Source organism: Triplophysa rosa, linkage group LG21 (genome assembly GCF_024868665.1).
Source record: "Triplophysa rosa linkage group LG21, Trosa_1v2, whole genome shotgun sequence".
NCBI lineage: Eukaryota > Metazoa > Chordata > Actinopteri > Cypriniformes > Nemacheilidae > Triplophysa > Triplophysa rosa.
In genome coordinates, this window is record NC_079910.1 from 2,500,468 (window position 1) to 2,514,228 (window position 13,761).

The window sequence follows — 13,761 nt, forward strand, 5'->3', positions numbered from 1 at the left end:
TTTCATTCAAAAGATCAAACCCAGAACTAAAGCCAGAACCACAGAGTTCAGGTCTAAAATCCTCAGAACAGACCCCATTACAACACAATCAACACACACAAACACACTACATGAACTCTGTGCTTTCTGAAGCCGAAGAGGAACAGGGTGGAGACAAAGACAGAGAGGAAGTGTCAAACTTGTCCTGTTGTGTTAACTCTTTCTTGGAATTATTGTTATGAGATGTGTATCTATGTCTATCTCTCGGCCAATACATCATGTAGAGTATAAAATAACAATGTACATAATTACAGTCTATTAATATAAATATACAGTCAGAGGTTTTTATAAAGGTATTCACTTCTAGAAGCAGGAAAACACCCCCTTTCTTGAATTTTTTTGCTCTTTCCTCAAGGAAATAAAAGTTTAGAAAGGTTCCAAGTTCTGATTTGCTGTAAAGGGAAAAACATGATACAGAGATTTCAGAAAATAGTCAATAGTAAACAAACAATTCTACTTTCTTTTATTAGTCACATGACCCGTAAAGGTGTGGAAAGGTGAAAAATAAGGTACAACTATGTCAATGACCATGTTTAGTGATACTACTTGAACGGTCAGTCTTTGGCATCTCTGCTACGGCAGATGGTTTTGAAGTGCTGAGGAAATCTCACCAACCCCACAATTCCATCCATGTCTGGACGCTGTGAGTTCGGCGGCCAGGAGAAATGTATCCGCTGTAGCAGAGACGTGATGAAAAGGAAGAGCTCCGTCCTTGCCAGAGTCTCACCAAGACAGGCCCTTTGACCTAAAGAATAAACACAGACACCCAATCAATATCAGTCTAATAACTTCTGCTTATGATCAAATCTGTCATAATCACAAGCACATGACTCACCAACTGAGAAAGCGATAAATGCCTCAGGTTTATAGAAATGTCCGTTCTCATCTAAGAAATTCTCAGGGTTGAACGTGTCCTGACTCTTCCAGTGCTCCTCATCACTTAAAATTCTTGTTAAGTTCGTCGCGATCACCATTCCCTACAAAGAAAAGATTTGTACATGTGCCTATGAACATATGAGGGGCAATGTATAGATGAATCTTACAAAGTCTAGGTCATCAGAGTCACAGTCCTGTTAACAAATTATTCTATCTGTCTATCGTAATAACATAATTTATCAATCATTCATTCATTCATTCATTACCTTGGGAATGTCTTATCCTCTTAGTTTGGTTGGTTGTGTGGTTGCATGAACGACACCAAAAGGTACAATGTTAGCACAGCGCTGAATCTCATGAACAGTGGCGTATGTGTATGGAAGTTTTTCACGGTCATCCATGCTGGGCAGACGGTCATAACCCAACACCTGAACAATCTCCTCATGACATCGCTCTGTGACAAAAGATGTTAACATAAACTAGACAAAATAATTATGGCATCATAACAGTAGAGTTTACCTGCAGGTTACGCCAGACACTGAATTTTAGTTTAGATTTTACACATGATCTACTGATAATGTAAACTTGAATCACCTTGTACTGCTGGGTTTTCCATCAAGAAGATGAGTCCCCATCTGATGGTGGTCGCTGTTGTGTCCGTTCCTGCCAAGAAAAGGTCAGCAGTCGACATGACCATGTTTTCTTCGTGAAATGTGGAGTCCTCATGGGACCTTTGCTAAAGCAGGTCAAAACAAGGTTTTTAGGCTTTAATAGATCTGGTATACAAATTCAAAGATGCATACTTTCTCAATCTCCAGCAGGTAGGCATCAATGAAGTCTCGTGGGTTTTCTGGATCCAAAGTTTGTCTGTGTTCTTTAACTTCCTCACGAATGAAACCCAGTAACTCATTGGCGTTCTGAAGGATCTTCTGGTGCGGTCCAGGAAAGTGCTTGATGAAGGGAACCATGTTGAATATCTAAAAAATATGTTAGTCATTTTAGGCTTAATAACAAACTACTTTGATTATTTCTTTAGCACGTTCAAGTAAAAAATCCAAAGGAACCATTAATAAACATATAGTCCAACCAAGTATTTTTAATTTTTTAATTTATTTATTTTATGTTATTTAACAGTTTCTTAATACTTTTTGATTTTGACCAATATAACTGATCATAAAACAGTAAAACAAGAAAATAATTAAACAAAAACACACCCAAGGAATCAGAAATTACCTGTCCTAAAGGTGACCCTGTCAGCATGAAGTTTTCATTGAGGATTTTCAGCAGATATGCAAAGCGCTTGTTGTCATATTCGAAGCGATCGCCAAACACGATGGAACAGATTATGTTGGAAGCTGCATTCTGTACGACATGTTGGGGGTCAAATGCCGTTCCTTCAAACAATATGAAAAAGTATGTGATGTGAATGACACGTTTGATACAGATATGAGTTAGCTTTCAAAATGTTTTATACCATACGCAATACCAACTTTTTAAATTACATGGATATTCTTACACCAAGACATTCAGAGACGAGTTTAAATAGAGAAAACACATCTCCACACCTTCTTCTTTGAGTATCTCATCAACCAGGTAACGGCCTTCTTCTATAACGCGTTCTTCTGCAGATTTCTTCCCAAGGCCAAAGTTCCTGAGCGTGTGGAGAGCAAACCTTCTCTGCTGCCTCCAGGAGTGACCATTTACCAATATTATACCTGGGAAGAACGGAGAACATTCAAGTGCTGTTGAGTAGATGTTTTTCTCCATGAAATAATGATGAAAGGTACAATAAAAGAAGTCCAATGTCTGTCCTTACTCACTATCTTTGTAAAAACAAAAGCACTAGCCCATTGCATATTCTGCTAAATGATTAGCTCACACAATGTTGTCTTAACTTCAAATTCCTGAAACATCTAAGCAGTGTGTTACTGACCGAGTCCATTAGTTATCCAGTCTATAACAGGTAATTCTGGTCTTCCAGAAAAAGCTGAAGCTTCCTGGACCAGAGCTTCTTTGGTGATCTGGAGTGTATTTAAGATTATCGCCGGTTGTCTTCCAATGTACACGGTGGCCATCTCTCCATACTGATGGATCTGATCATAAGAGAACATACTTGAAGTTTTGGTGTAGTTGCGCATCAACCACTACAGGGGACACTAGTGCATCATTCTATACACTGTCTTCTTTTCAGATGTGTGTTAAAAAGCTTACATTTTGTTTCTCATGCCCAAAATTAGTGTTCATAAACGTTTTAAGAACACACATTTATTTTATGTTAAAGCATCCTAAACACATATCTGTTGTGAAATGAATTGTCAAATTGCAGGACAAAAATTAAATGTAGGATGAAAAGTTAAGACTTACTGATCTGGCAGATCCCATTGGGTCCTTTATAGAATCTAGTAAAGTTCCCACAAAAGGGAAAGGTCTGGGTCCAGGTGGAGTTCTGCCTCTGGAGACATGAATCCTCATGATCTCAAACAGAACCAGAAAGATCAAACCCAGAACTAAAGCCAGAACCACAGAGTTCAGGTCTAAAATCCTCAGAACAGACCCCATTACAACACAATCAACACACAAAAACACTACATGAACTCTGTGCTTTCTGAAACCGAAGAGGAATAGGGTGGAGACAAAGACAGAGAGGGCGGAGTGTCAAACCTGTCCTGTTGTGTTAACTCTTTCTTGGTCTTAATGTTATGGGATTTGTGTGTATCTTCCTGCCAATACATTATCTGTAAGATAACAAGTGATGTAAAAAATTACATAGACTATAAACATGACCTACAAATGTTCAGTCAGAGGTTTTAGCCTCTTCTAGGAGCAGGAAACACACCCCTGTCCTGTAATTATAACTCCTGGTAACTTCCGGGTTTGTGTTTGTTGATCGGTCTGGCTAGTGGCTAATAATATAACTATTTGTTTCTATTGAAGTTATATAAATTTATATTAATGTTTTGTTGTATAGTAATTGTATTAAATAAACAATTTGATACATTTTATTGCATGTTAATTTTATTAAATTAATAAATTGTGGGTTGTGTACCTTGCTAGCTAATGTAATTTCCCTGTTATATCTTTTGCTGGATGTGTCCTGGAAGTTGAGTTTGGGCCACAAAAGCGCACATGCGCAGTAATGTTTGTTTTTGTTGTTGCGTTGAAACCGTCTATAATGGGGGGGTTCACACCATACGCGAATTAAGCGATTTGCGCGAGTAAATTACATACAAAGTCAATGCAAAGACGCAAATAGAGGTGATGTAAATCGGGCGACGCGATTGCCACGAACGCGTATCAATCTCGTCTTCCGCGCAAATTGAAAATATTTGTCAGCTCGCGAAAGAGCGAGGAACGCGTTCGCATTTGGTGTGAACACAGCATTATAGCCTAAGTATCACTGCACAACTGATGCTGCATCTGTGTTGTGTTTCTGAGGAACTACTTTGTTTGACGGAAGAATAACATTTGTATTTATATAATTACATTTTATTTGCTGTGTTTTATTTCATGAAACCTTGCTACACATATGGAATAACCATTTTATAAATGAAATAAGCCCAGCGAAGCAGTGGATTACAGTGTATTTTATAACAGGTAGGGGCGTTGTTAGGAATGACGCGAAGCTGGTATAAATGCACTGTAACCCACTGCCTCTTAGGGCTTATTGCTTAAAGCAACATTTTTTAGTTTTTTCGACCTTAAAATAATGTCTCTAAAATTATATCAGTGGTAGAACAACTCTTAACCAGACGAATTCTACTATTGCTGCTACCTGAGCAGCCTCATAGCGGCTACAACCACTCTCTGCATGACACAGTATGATGACACAGCCCCGCCCATCCCCTGCCTGCGGAAGAGTTTCCAAACGACGTTTCTGCATTTGTTCCATCGTTTCTGTTCCATCAGCTTAGTCAACAAATTCACGTGTATTGCGCTGCACACGGGGAAGCTTATACAGCAACAGTATTTACAACTACAGGCAACCGGACCAATCATAACGCCGACATTATGCGACCCCTGTTGCGTTTCGCAATTTTTCCAACAATTAAACCATAGAGTTTAACCGGCTGCACATTAGGCGGTTTTAAAAAGTCCTTCGCGATTGTTGCTGGCCGTCACACTGTACGAACATGATCCAAGCTAAAACTCATGTCACTGTGAAATCTTAGTTGTCATAATGTACAACAATCAGAATCAGAATCAGAAAGAGCTTTATTGCCAAGTATGTTTGCACATACAAGGAATTTGTTTTGGTGACAGGAGCATCCAGAACACAGAAACAGCAACAACAGTACACAGAGACCATAACACAATAGAATACAGTACACAATGATTTAAATAAGGGCCTATGGGTATAAAAAATTAAGAAATACAATACAATAAATAAAGACAACAATAAAGACTTCTTAAAACAGACTCATACAAGAAGACTTGTCCGGAGTTTTACCTCATAGACTGACTGTCATACGATCCGCGCTGAAGGACTGCACTCATCAACACTGCCAAAATTTAATTGGAGGTAAAATTATCTTTATGGTCATAATCACAGTTTCACCCATTGCCTAAACGTGTCAGAAACAAATGGCGCCATCCAGACGTTATGTCGTTACAGCAAGCACAGTACATTAGCTTCAATCTTTTTCCGATATTTTGTTTACTTTATTCCGAGTCACTTTCACATCCTGAATATATACTTCAAATGCATATTGCAGACTTTCTTATTGCTTTTGGATGAGAGTACACGTCATTTTTTTCCAGAAATGATTATTTCACAATAAATATTCTTTAGTGCAGTGGGAGCGCTTTGGCTGATGTCGGACATAGCAAAACGGGGCGGGCTTTGAGAAGGGTCAATTGTGCTTATCAACCACATGGGAGAACTCGTGAGCAAATGTTCCAAAGTGTTGCTTTAATATTAAACTTTAGAACAATCCATAGTGACAAACAATTCTACTATCTAATCCTGTCTTTATTAGTCACATGATCTTTAAAGGTGCAGTAACCTGGTGAAAGGTGAGCTACAACTACGTCAAAGGTAAAGAACGAAAGCATTTTGAAATACTAGTTAATGCAACCTCATGCAATGCTTTTTTTACATTCTACATTTTGGGGGGGATTCATATTGTGCATGTGACTGAGTTGTTGTAAATCATGCTTTGCTCATGGGTCATAGTTTTGCTAATGCTACACCAAACTAAACTACGTGTAGGTGTGATTTTTGGTCAAACATTTTATTAAAACAACCACATCACTCAAAGAATGGAGGAATAGATAAACATGTTTCTGGACTTTTTTTGAGAAACACAAAACACAACAAAACACTGATAAAAAAACACAGAGCCTGACACCACAAACAAGACTGAACTAAAGTGTCAGGATCAGATCTGCATGCTGTGACGTCATGATCCTGTCAAGACAAGTGCAAAAGTTTGGGCGCAAACTCTAAACCTACACTTCAAAAAATGTTGGGTTATTTCAACCCCCTCATTGGGTCAAAAATGGAAAAACCCAACTGTTGGGTTATAAATTAACCTATGCTGTGTTGTTTTAATCTACATTTACATTTATGTTTAGTCATTTAGCAGACGCTTTTATCCAAAGTGACTTACAGAGAGTTCAGGGAGCAATAAGCGATATGTCATACAGGAGCAATAATACAATAGGTGCTCATACAAAGTTACTAGTTTCAACAAAAGCCAGAACAATACCTGTTGAGAGAACAATCTATTGTTGGTTCGAATATAAACCATTCATGGGTTAATTGAACCCAGCGGTGGGTTTGCCCATTTTTGACCCATTGATGGGTTGAAATAACCCAACATTTTTAGAGTGTATACATTCTTAAACAAAAGATGCTTCAATGCCATAGGATACCAATTTTTGGCTGAATGGTTCCATAAAGAACCTCCAAAGAACCTTTCTTGTTTTAGAAAAAGTTATTTGTAGTGAAAAAAGGTTCTTTAGATTAAAAAGAAAGAAAGAAAGAAAGAAAGAAAGAAAGAAAGAAAGAAAGAAAGAAATGGTGAAAATAATGTATTTTATTAATATACATACTGTTTTCAATTTTTTGTACTTTAAATTTTTCAGTTTGAAAACATTCATAATCACTGCAGAATACAAACATATATAATAGCTCAACACAATAGTTTCAAGTATTCTTGACAAAGTTAATACAAATGTCTTGGCTGAAAACGTCACCTTTAGGGCTTTTAACAAGACATATCTGTAGATTTTGAGCACCAGCTGAAATTCATTGAGTGTTACTGCAGACAGTTCTCTGAATGACCCAATAACAGCTGTGCGTGACCTAGACTGGTCTTACTGGTGCGGTAACTGTACTCGAGCTGACGGTCAGTATTTGGCATCTCTACTACAGCAGACAATTTTGAAGGGATGAGGGAATCTCACTACACCCATGATTCCATCCATGTCTGGACGCGGTGAGTTTGGAGGCCAGGAGAAATGAAGCCGCTGTAGTAGAGTGACGATATAAAGGAAGAGCTCCGTCCTCGCCAGGGTTTCACCAGGACAGACCCTCGGACCTGAAGAATAAACACAGACGCCCAATCAATATCAGTCTAATAACTTCTGCTTATGATCAAATCTGTCACTATCACAAGCACTTGACTCACCGAGTGAGAAAGCGATAAACGCCTCAGGTTTATAGAAATGTCCGTTCTCATCTAAGAAATTCTCAGGGTTGAACGTGTCCGGACTCTTCCAATGCTTCTTATCACTGAAAATTCTTGTTAAGTTTGTCATGATCATGGTTCCCTACAAAAGAAAGTAGTGCGTATCTGAATATACCTGGTCTATGAATATAAAGGTCTATGAATGAATCTCACAAAGTCCAGATAGCATTTTGGCCCAAAAGGAGTCAATGTTAATGTATACTTCAAACAATACATTAGTTACTGTTGAAGATTTTATTGACCAAAATCTAAAGGAATCATGTACCCGTTATTTTACTATTATAAGTTTATCTCTACATAAGGTCTGGTCTTTGTTAGTTCATCTCTAGTCGTAAATACCAGAGTCCTTGTTATTAACCCCCCTCCCCAGCTAGGAATGCTGAGGTCAGACATCTGTTTCAAGTTATACTGGTAACCCCCAATAACTTGGGTGTGTATGTGTGTGTGTGAGAACCACTATAAAGGTTTTCCCCCAACCAGAGTTGTTCAGTTGTTCTGCAGGCAACTCGGCTTTATATCTTTGATATTAAAGTCTTCCTTTGGCAATGGAACTCACAGCTTTGAGAGTGATTCTTCACAGCAAAAATAATCACAACATTACTCACCTAAATTCTTTCAATAATTCATTTATTACCTGGGGAATGTCGTATCCTCTTAGTTTGGTTGGTTGTGTGGTTGCATGAATGACACCAAAAGGTACAATGTTAGCACAGCGCTGAATCTCATGAACAGTGGCGTATGTGTATGGAAGTTTATCACGATCATCCATGCTGGGCTGACGGTCATAACCCAACACTTGAACTATCTCCTCATGACATCGCTCTGTGACAAAAAAAATAAACTAAACAGAAGAATCATGACATCAAGGGGAAAAGGGCAGCTCTACTTCGTGGCATCATCAAATGGTCTTTGCAACAGGTATATCATGAACAAAGGCACAAACATTTGAAGTTTCTGCTAAAGATTTGAGAGATTGTAAATATGTACTATACGTTTGTGCCTGTTAATGTATTTTTGTGAATGGCAATTTAATTGGAAGTCCATAACCCTCATAAGAATTACTTTTGATAATGTAAACTCATATCACCTTGTACTTCTGGGTTTTCCATCAAGAAGATGAGTCCCCATCTGATGGTGGTTGCCGTTGTGTCCGTTCCAGCCAAGAAAAGGTCAGCTGTCGACATGACCATGTTCTCCTCGTGAAATGTGGAGTCCTCATGAGACTTTTGCTAAAGCAGGTTAAAAAACAATGTTTGGTTTATTTAAAATTCTTAGAAAAGGAAAATAAAGATAGTAGCCTAAATCTGGTCTGGGTTTCATGAAAGGTCTGATTTGAGTGGTCAAGTGTTTCTCACTTTCTCAATCTCCAGCAGGTAGGCATCAATGAAGTCTCGTGGGTTTTCTGGATCCAAAGTTTGTCTGTGTTCTTTAACTTCCTCACGAATGAAACGCAGTAACTCATTGGTATTCTGAAGCATCTTCTGATGCGGTCCAGGAAAGTGCTTGATGAAGGGAACCAAGTTGAACATCTAAAGCAGAGAGAGATCCTCAGTGTTTGGACATTTTCAGGTAAGACCAAATCTACTTTGGATCATTTATGGTTCTACTGATTATTTTGAGGAAATCTCACATTATCCAAAGTCTGAGACAAGATCATTTAATTTTTAATGATTCACATCACTAAACTTTTCTGACAATACCTGTGCTCCAGCTGACCCTGTCAGTATGAAGTTTTCATTGAGGACTTTCAGCAGGTAAGCGAAGCGTTTGTTATCATAGTCGAAGCGATATCCAAACACGATGGAACAGATTATATTGGAAACTGCATTCTGTATGACATGTTTGGGGTCAAATGTTGTTCCTTCAACAAAAAAGTGCAAGAGTATGTGAAAGCACTATTATAACCAATGCAAGTGGAATATGTCACATTTGATAGTGTCTGCTTGAGGTTTTGTGACATTTGAAAGCCAGGAAAGACAAGTTTACACTCATACATTCAAGATAAAACACCTCTCCACACCTTCTTCTTTGAGCATCTCAGCAACCAGGTAACGGCCTTCTTCTGAAACGCGTTCTTCCACAGATTTCTTCCCAAGGCCAAAGTTCCTGAGCGTGTGGAGAGCAAACCTTCTCTGCTGCCTCCAGGAGTGACCAAATGTGACCATTATAATACCTGAGAAAGACAGAGAACATTTAAGTGCGTGAATTCAATTTTCTTCCCCATATTTCTTGAGTCTTTTCTTTTAACTCAGATCTTATGCAACAGTATCATAACCACATGTCCAAAACAACCAAACATGTTACTGACCAAGTCCATTAGTTATCCAGTCTATAAGAGGTAAGGCTGGTCTTCCAGAAAAAGTTGAAGCCTCCTGGACCAGAGCTTCTTTGGTGATCTGGAGTGTATTCAAAACTATCCCTTGTTGTCTTCCAATGTACACGGTGGCCATCTCTCCATACTGATGGATCTGAAAGTAGATTTTAAGTCTAAACTACACTGATATTTGTGCACATTCTGAACACATATCTGTTGTGAAATTTAACATCAAATTTCAGAAGGTGAATTAGATGTAAGAAACCAACCAGGAATATAGTAAAGACTCACTGATCTGGCAGATCCCATTGGGTCCTTTATAAAATATGGTAAAGTTCCCACAAAAGGGAAAGGTCTGGGTCCGGGTGGAGTTCGGCCTCTTGAGACATGAATCCTCAAGATTTCAAATAAAACCAGAAAGATCAAACCCAGAACCAAAGCCAGTATCACTGAGTTCTGGTCTACATTCATCAGAGCAGTCCCCATTGCAACACATTCAACACATACAAATGCTCGTGATATCTGTTCTTTTTGTACAAGAGGAACAGGGTGGAGACACTTACGGAGAGGGAGTGTCAAACTTATCCTGTTGTGTTAACTCTTTCTTGGCATTAATGTTATAAGGTATATCTCTATTAGTCTCTTCCCACCAATACATCTATTATAAAATAAACATAAATAGTGATACAGAGTATAAATATGACCTGTGAATGTTCAGTCAGGTTTTAGACACTGATTTCTTTTCTAGGAGCAGGAAAATACTCATATCCTGTATTCCAGTACTCTTAAGAAACTCTTCATATTTCAGATATGAATTTGACGAAGAGGGAAAACATGCTACAGAAACCTGAACAAATGTTAAATGATTATCTCACTACACTAGAACAGCCAAGAATTCTACTCTTTATTAGTCACGTGACCTGCACAGGTGTGCCAAGGTGAAACATTTCAACTATGCCAAAGGTAAAGAAAGGTGTTTAGTGATACTAGCTACTTGATGCAACCGCATGCAATGCCTGTATTATATTACATATTTATTTTTTACTATTTTGTTACCTGTGTCTTGTCACTTGTCACTTTCAACTGTATATGCACTGGAAGCTTCTGTCACTATGACAAATTCCTCGTGCGTAGCACATTTGGCAGTCAAGCTCCTTCTGATTCTGATGTATGTTCTCTGCGTTATTATGGGAAACTTTATATGAGCTGTTCATGTGATATAGTAAATGTATTATACTACTACAGTATTTCTATGTGGGGAATTGTTGACAGAATTGTCCCACATGGTCATCTTGCAATATACGCTGCTACCACTATAAAGACAACGCTTACTATTGTTAATGTTATGGGTAGTGTTTCTTACAGTGATCATATAGTTTTGTCATGGCAAAAAGTTAGACAGTAAACAGAACAGTTTAGCCACAGCAGAGATCATTCAGGAATGGGATAAACCGAGACGACTGATTAAATTACGTTTTATTTTGAATTATGAATGACATACAAATTCACAGTGCTGATGATTTCACCATCCACAAATGCGTGCACTGATCCACAAATGCACAGAAAGCGATCCACAAATGCGCAGAAAGCGATCTACAAATAAATGCCATTAAAATAAATTCGTAAATATTTTTCATTTGCAAATCTCATTGTATTTATTTGTGAATTCCATTTCTTTTTGTGGAACATCTAACATATATTTATGGTTCGCTTTTGTGCATATGCAGATTTAAAAAATGTTTGTGAAACTCTCTATATTTATTTGCGGATCATATTTTATTTATTCAGAATCAGAATAATGCAACAATTCTGATCCCATATCTCAGAGATTGCAGATGAGCAAACAGTAAGAAAAATGTCTTGCAGATGTAAGTGAAGACATCTAATAGATGTCTGCCAGATGTATATGTGCTATCAGGGAACATTTATGTCCTAATGTGATTTAATGAAAACATTTACATTTTTATTTAGACATCACTAGTTCAATAGTAGAATTTGAATTATTAATTAAAGAAAAGGTGTAGCCTGTAGGGCTGTTTTATTCTCGAGAACGTTTAGGTAAAGTAAATAAGTAAGTTATTGATTAGTTAAAAATGTCAGTGAGGGGTTAGGCTATATAGCACATTCAGGTCAGCAGCTGTTTACAAAACGAGGGTTCGTTAAAAACTTGAATAAGCTAATCTATAAAGAACACAAGACGACAGCTAGGGTTGTAAAGTCTTTGCAGTTCTTTTCAATGAAACGAAACTTAAATAATACAGAACATCAAAACACTTGCATACTTCCTAGGAAACGAATGAGAAAACGAAAGCGTTGTCCTTGAGTGACGAAAGAATCGTTCATTTGCCTCGAATCTTTTTAATGAATCGATTGAACCGCAAATTAGGATGAGTAGATCACGAGGCTTTGACCGCAAAATTCATATTGCCAAACAATTCTTTACAAAACTACATTATTTCATTCATTTTGGTGATGTATCAAGTCTTAAAGCAAGGGTTTAACAAAAATACCAACTGAAACAAACCGTAGGGTAAAATATTAACTTTTCAACCCAAAAACGAATCGCAAAAAGCTTCTCTGAACACGTCCAAACGGCTCACTAAATCAAAAGAGCCAATTGATGTTTGAACGAGTGGATTTGATCACGTGAGTCGGATTCGTGGCGCTTTAAGTTTCGAGAGGTTCAAAAGCCAGAAGGGGCGTGTTTGTTCCACAAACGTCACGCATTTTGTTTATATTCTACCGGCTGATCTCTCAGGTGTGTAGCTCTTCTTTATATTCGCGGGGTTCTTCGAGAAGATTCACTTTCTACTCGTTAAGATGACACTAAACGCCGCCGGAAGAGCGGATAACGTGAGATTGTACAGTACAGCAGCATCTGCCGGACTACAATCTACACCTGACAGACGTGAGTACATGATCAAGTTAGATTGCTTAATAATAATTCGGCTGAAAAACAACATTACAGATATTCTAATGGTTATAAGGGGAATCGTATAGGTTTTTATATGAGTCCACTATAATGAGTTGGTGGGATGTTATCTGGCTCCCAAAACACACAAATAGTTCGACCTTTGTAATGGAACCAGTAGAATTTGTGTTGTCATTTGGTTGGTGCTTTAACCATGACTTGTAAAGTGACTTTTGGACACATCACACACCCTTCTCTATATCTATCTCATTCAGCAATAAACACAAACCTGTCAAGGCTGAAGATAGACCTTCGGAATCTGTTGGCCAGGCATCCTAACGGCATCCATTTGAGCAAAGTCAGAAGATCCTGTCCGCTCATCCTCAACCCACAGGTGCTGAATGACCACGCTTCCGTCCGGCAGCTCTTACAGTCCATGCCTGATGTGGTGAGACTCTGTGGATTCGGGGTCCAAACCATCCTCTTTCCCACAACCGCACGGTAGCTTTTGTTTACAATAACTATCCCACAATGCTTGTCGGTCTATAAGCAGACTTCGGAGGTGACCAAAATACAGATGTGAACCTTTCTGTACCTGGAATTCTCAAACTCAGGATGACAAATATCGCATACCTCAACAAAACATTTTATACGTTTTGAATATCATGAATTGTATCCATACATTCCTAATATCAAAGTATGTTGTGTGTAAATCTTTAAAGGTGCATGTTCTTTAGCAAAATGCAGAAGGTACATGAACTCAGATAGGGCTCAACCTGTGCAGAGCACATGCCCTTTTTGCCTTTACACTCTGAAGTGCCCTTTTGTGGTGGTGTTTTTCTTCAATAAGTCAATGCTATTGGTCACCCTTTATGTCTGTCTGCCTGTTTTACAAATATTTAGCCAATGAAAGGTTAAAAAGAGCTCGT

General features: G+C 38.2%; 1 protein-coding gene and 1 pseudogene across 1 annotated transcript; both read right to left on the reverse strand.

Moving 5' to 3' along the window:
* Positions 1-479: 479 nt before the first annotated feature.
* LOC130545445 (cytochrome P450 2B4-like) lies at positions 480-3,544 on the reverse strand (annotated as a pseudogene).
* Positions 3,545-7,245: 3,701 nt separating this feature from the next.
* On the reverse strand, positions 7,246-10,539 carry LOC130572005 (cytochrome P450 2B4-like). The gene is made up of 9 exons (XM_057363402.1): positions 10,213-10,539; positions 9,916-10,075; positions 9,628-9,780; positions 9,308-9,468; positions 8,963-9,136; positions 8,695-8,836; positions 8,242-8,429; positions 7,548-7,689; positions 7,246-7,457 (listed from the first exon to the last, which is right to left on the reverse strand). Exons 1-9 carry the CDS (start codon positions 10,405-10,407, stop codon positions 7,267-7,269), a joined length of 1,506 nt encoding a protein of 501 aa, XP_057219385.1. The 5' UTR covers positions 10,408-10,539; the 3' UTR covers positions 7,246-7,266.
* Positions 10,540-13,761: the final 3,222 nt, after the last annotated feature.

Coding starts and splice junctions, on each gene's coding strand:
- LOC130572005 (XM_057363402.1), bottom strand. CDS start 10,407: ATGGGGACTGCTCTGATGAATGTAGACCAGAACTCAGTGATACTGGCT. Junction 9,781..9,915: donor CTGGATAACTAATGGACTTG/GTCAGTAACATG, acceptor TGTCTTTCTCAG/GTATTATAATGGTCACATTT. Junction 8,837..8,962: donor ACCTGCTGGAGATTGAGAAA/GTGAGAAACACT, acceptor AACCTGCTTTAG/CAAAAGTCTCATGAGGACTC.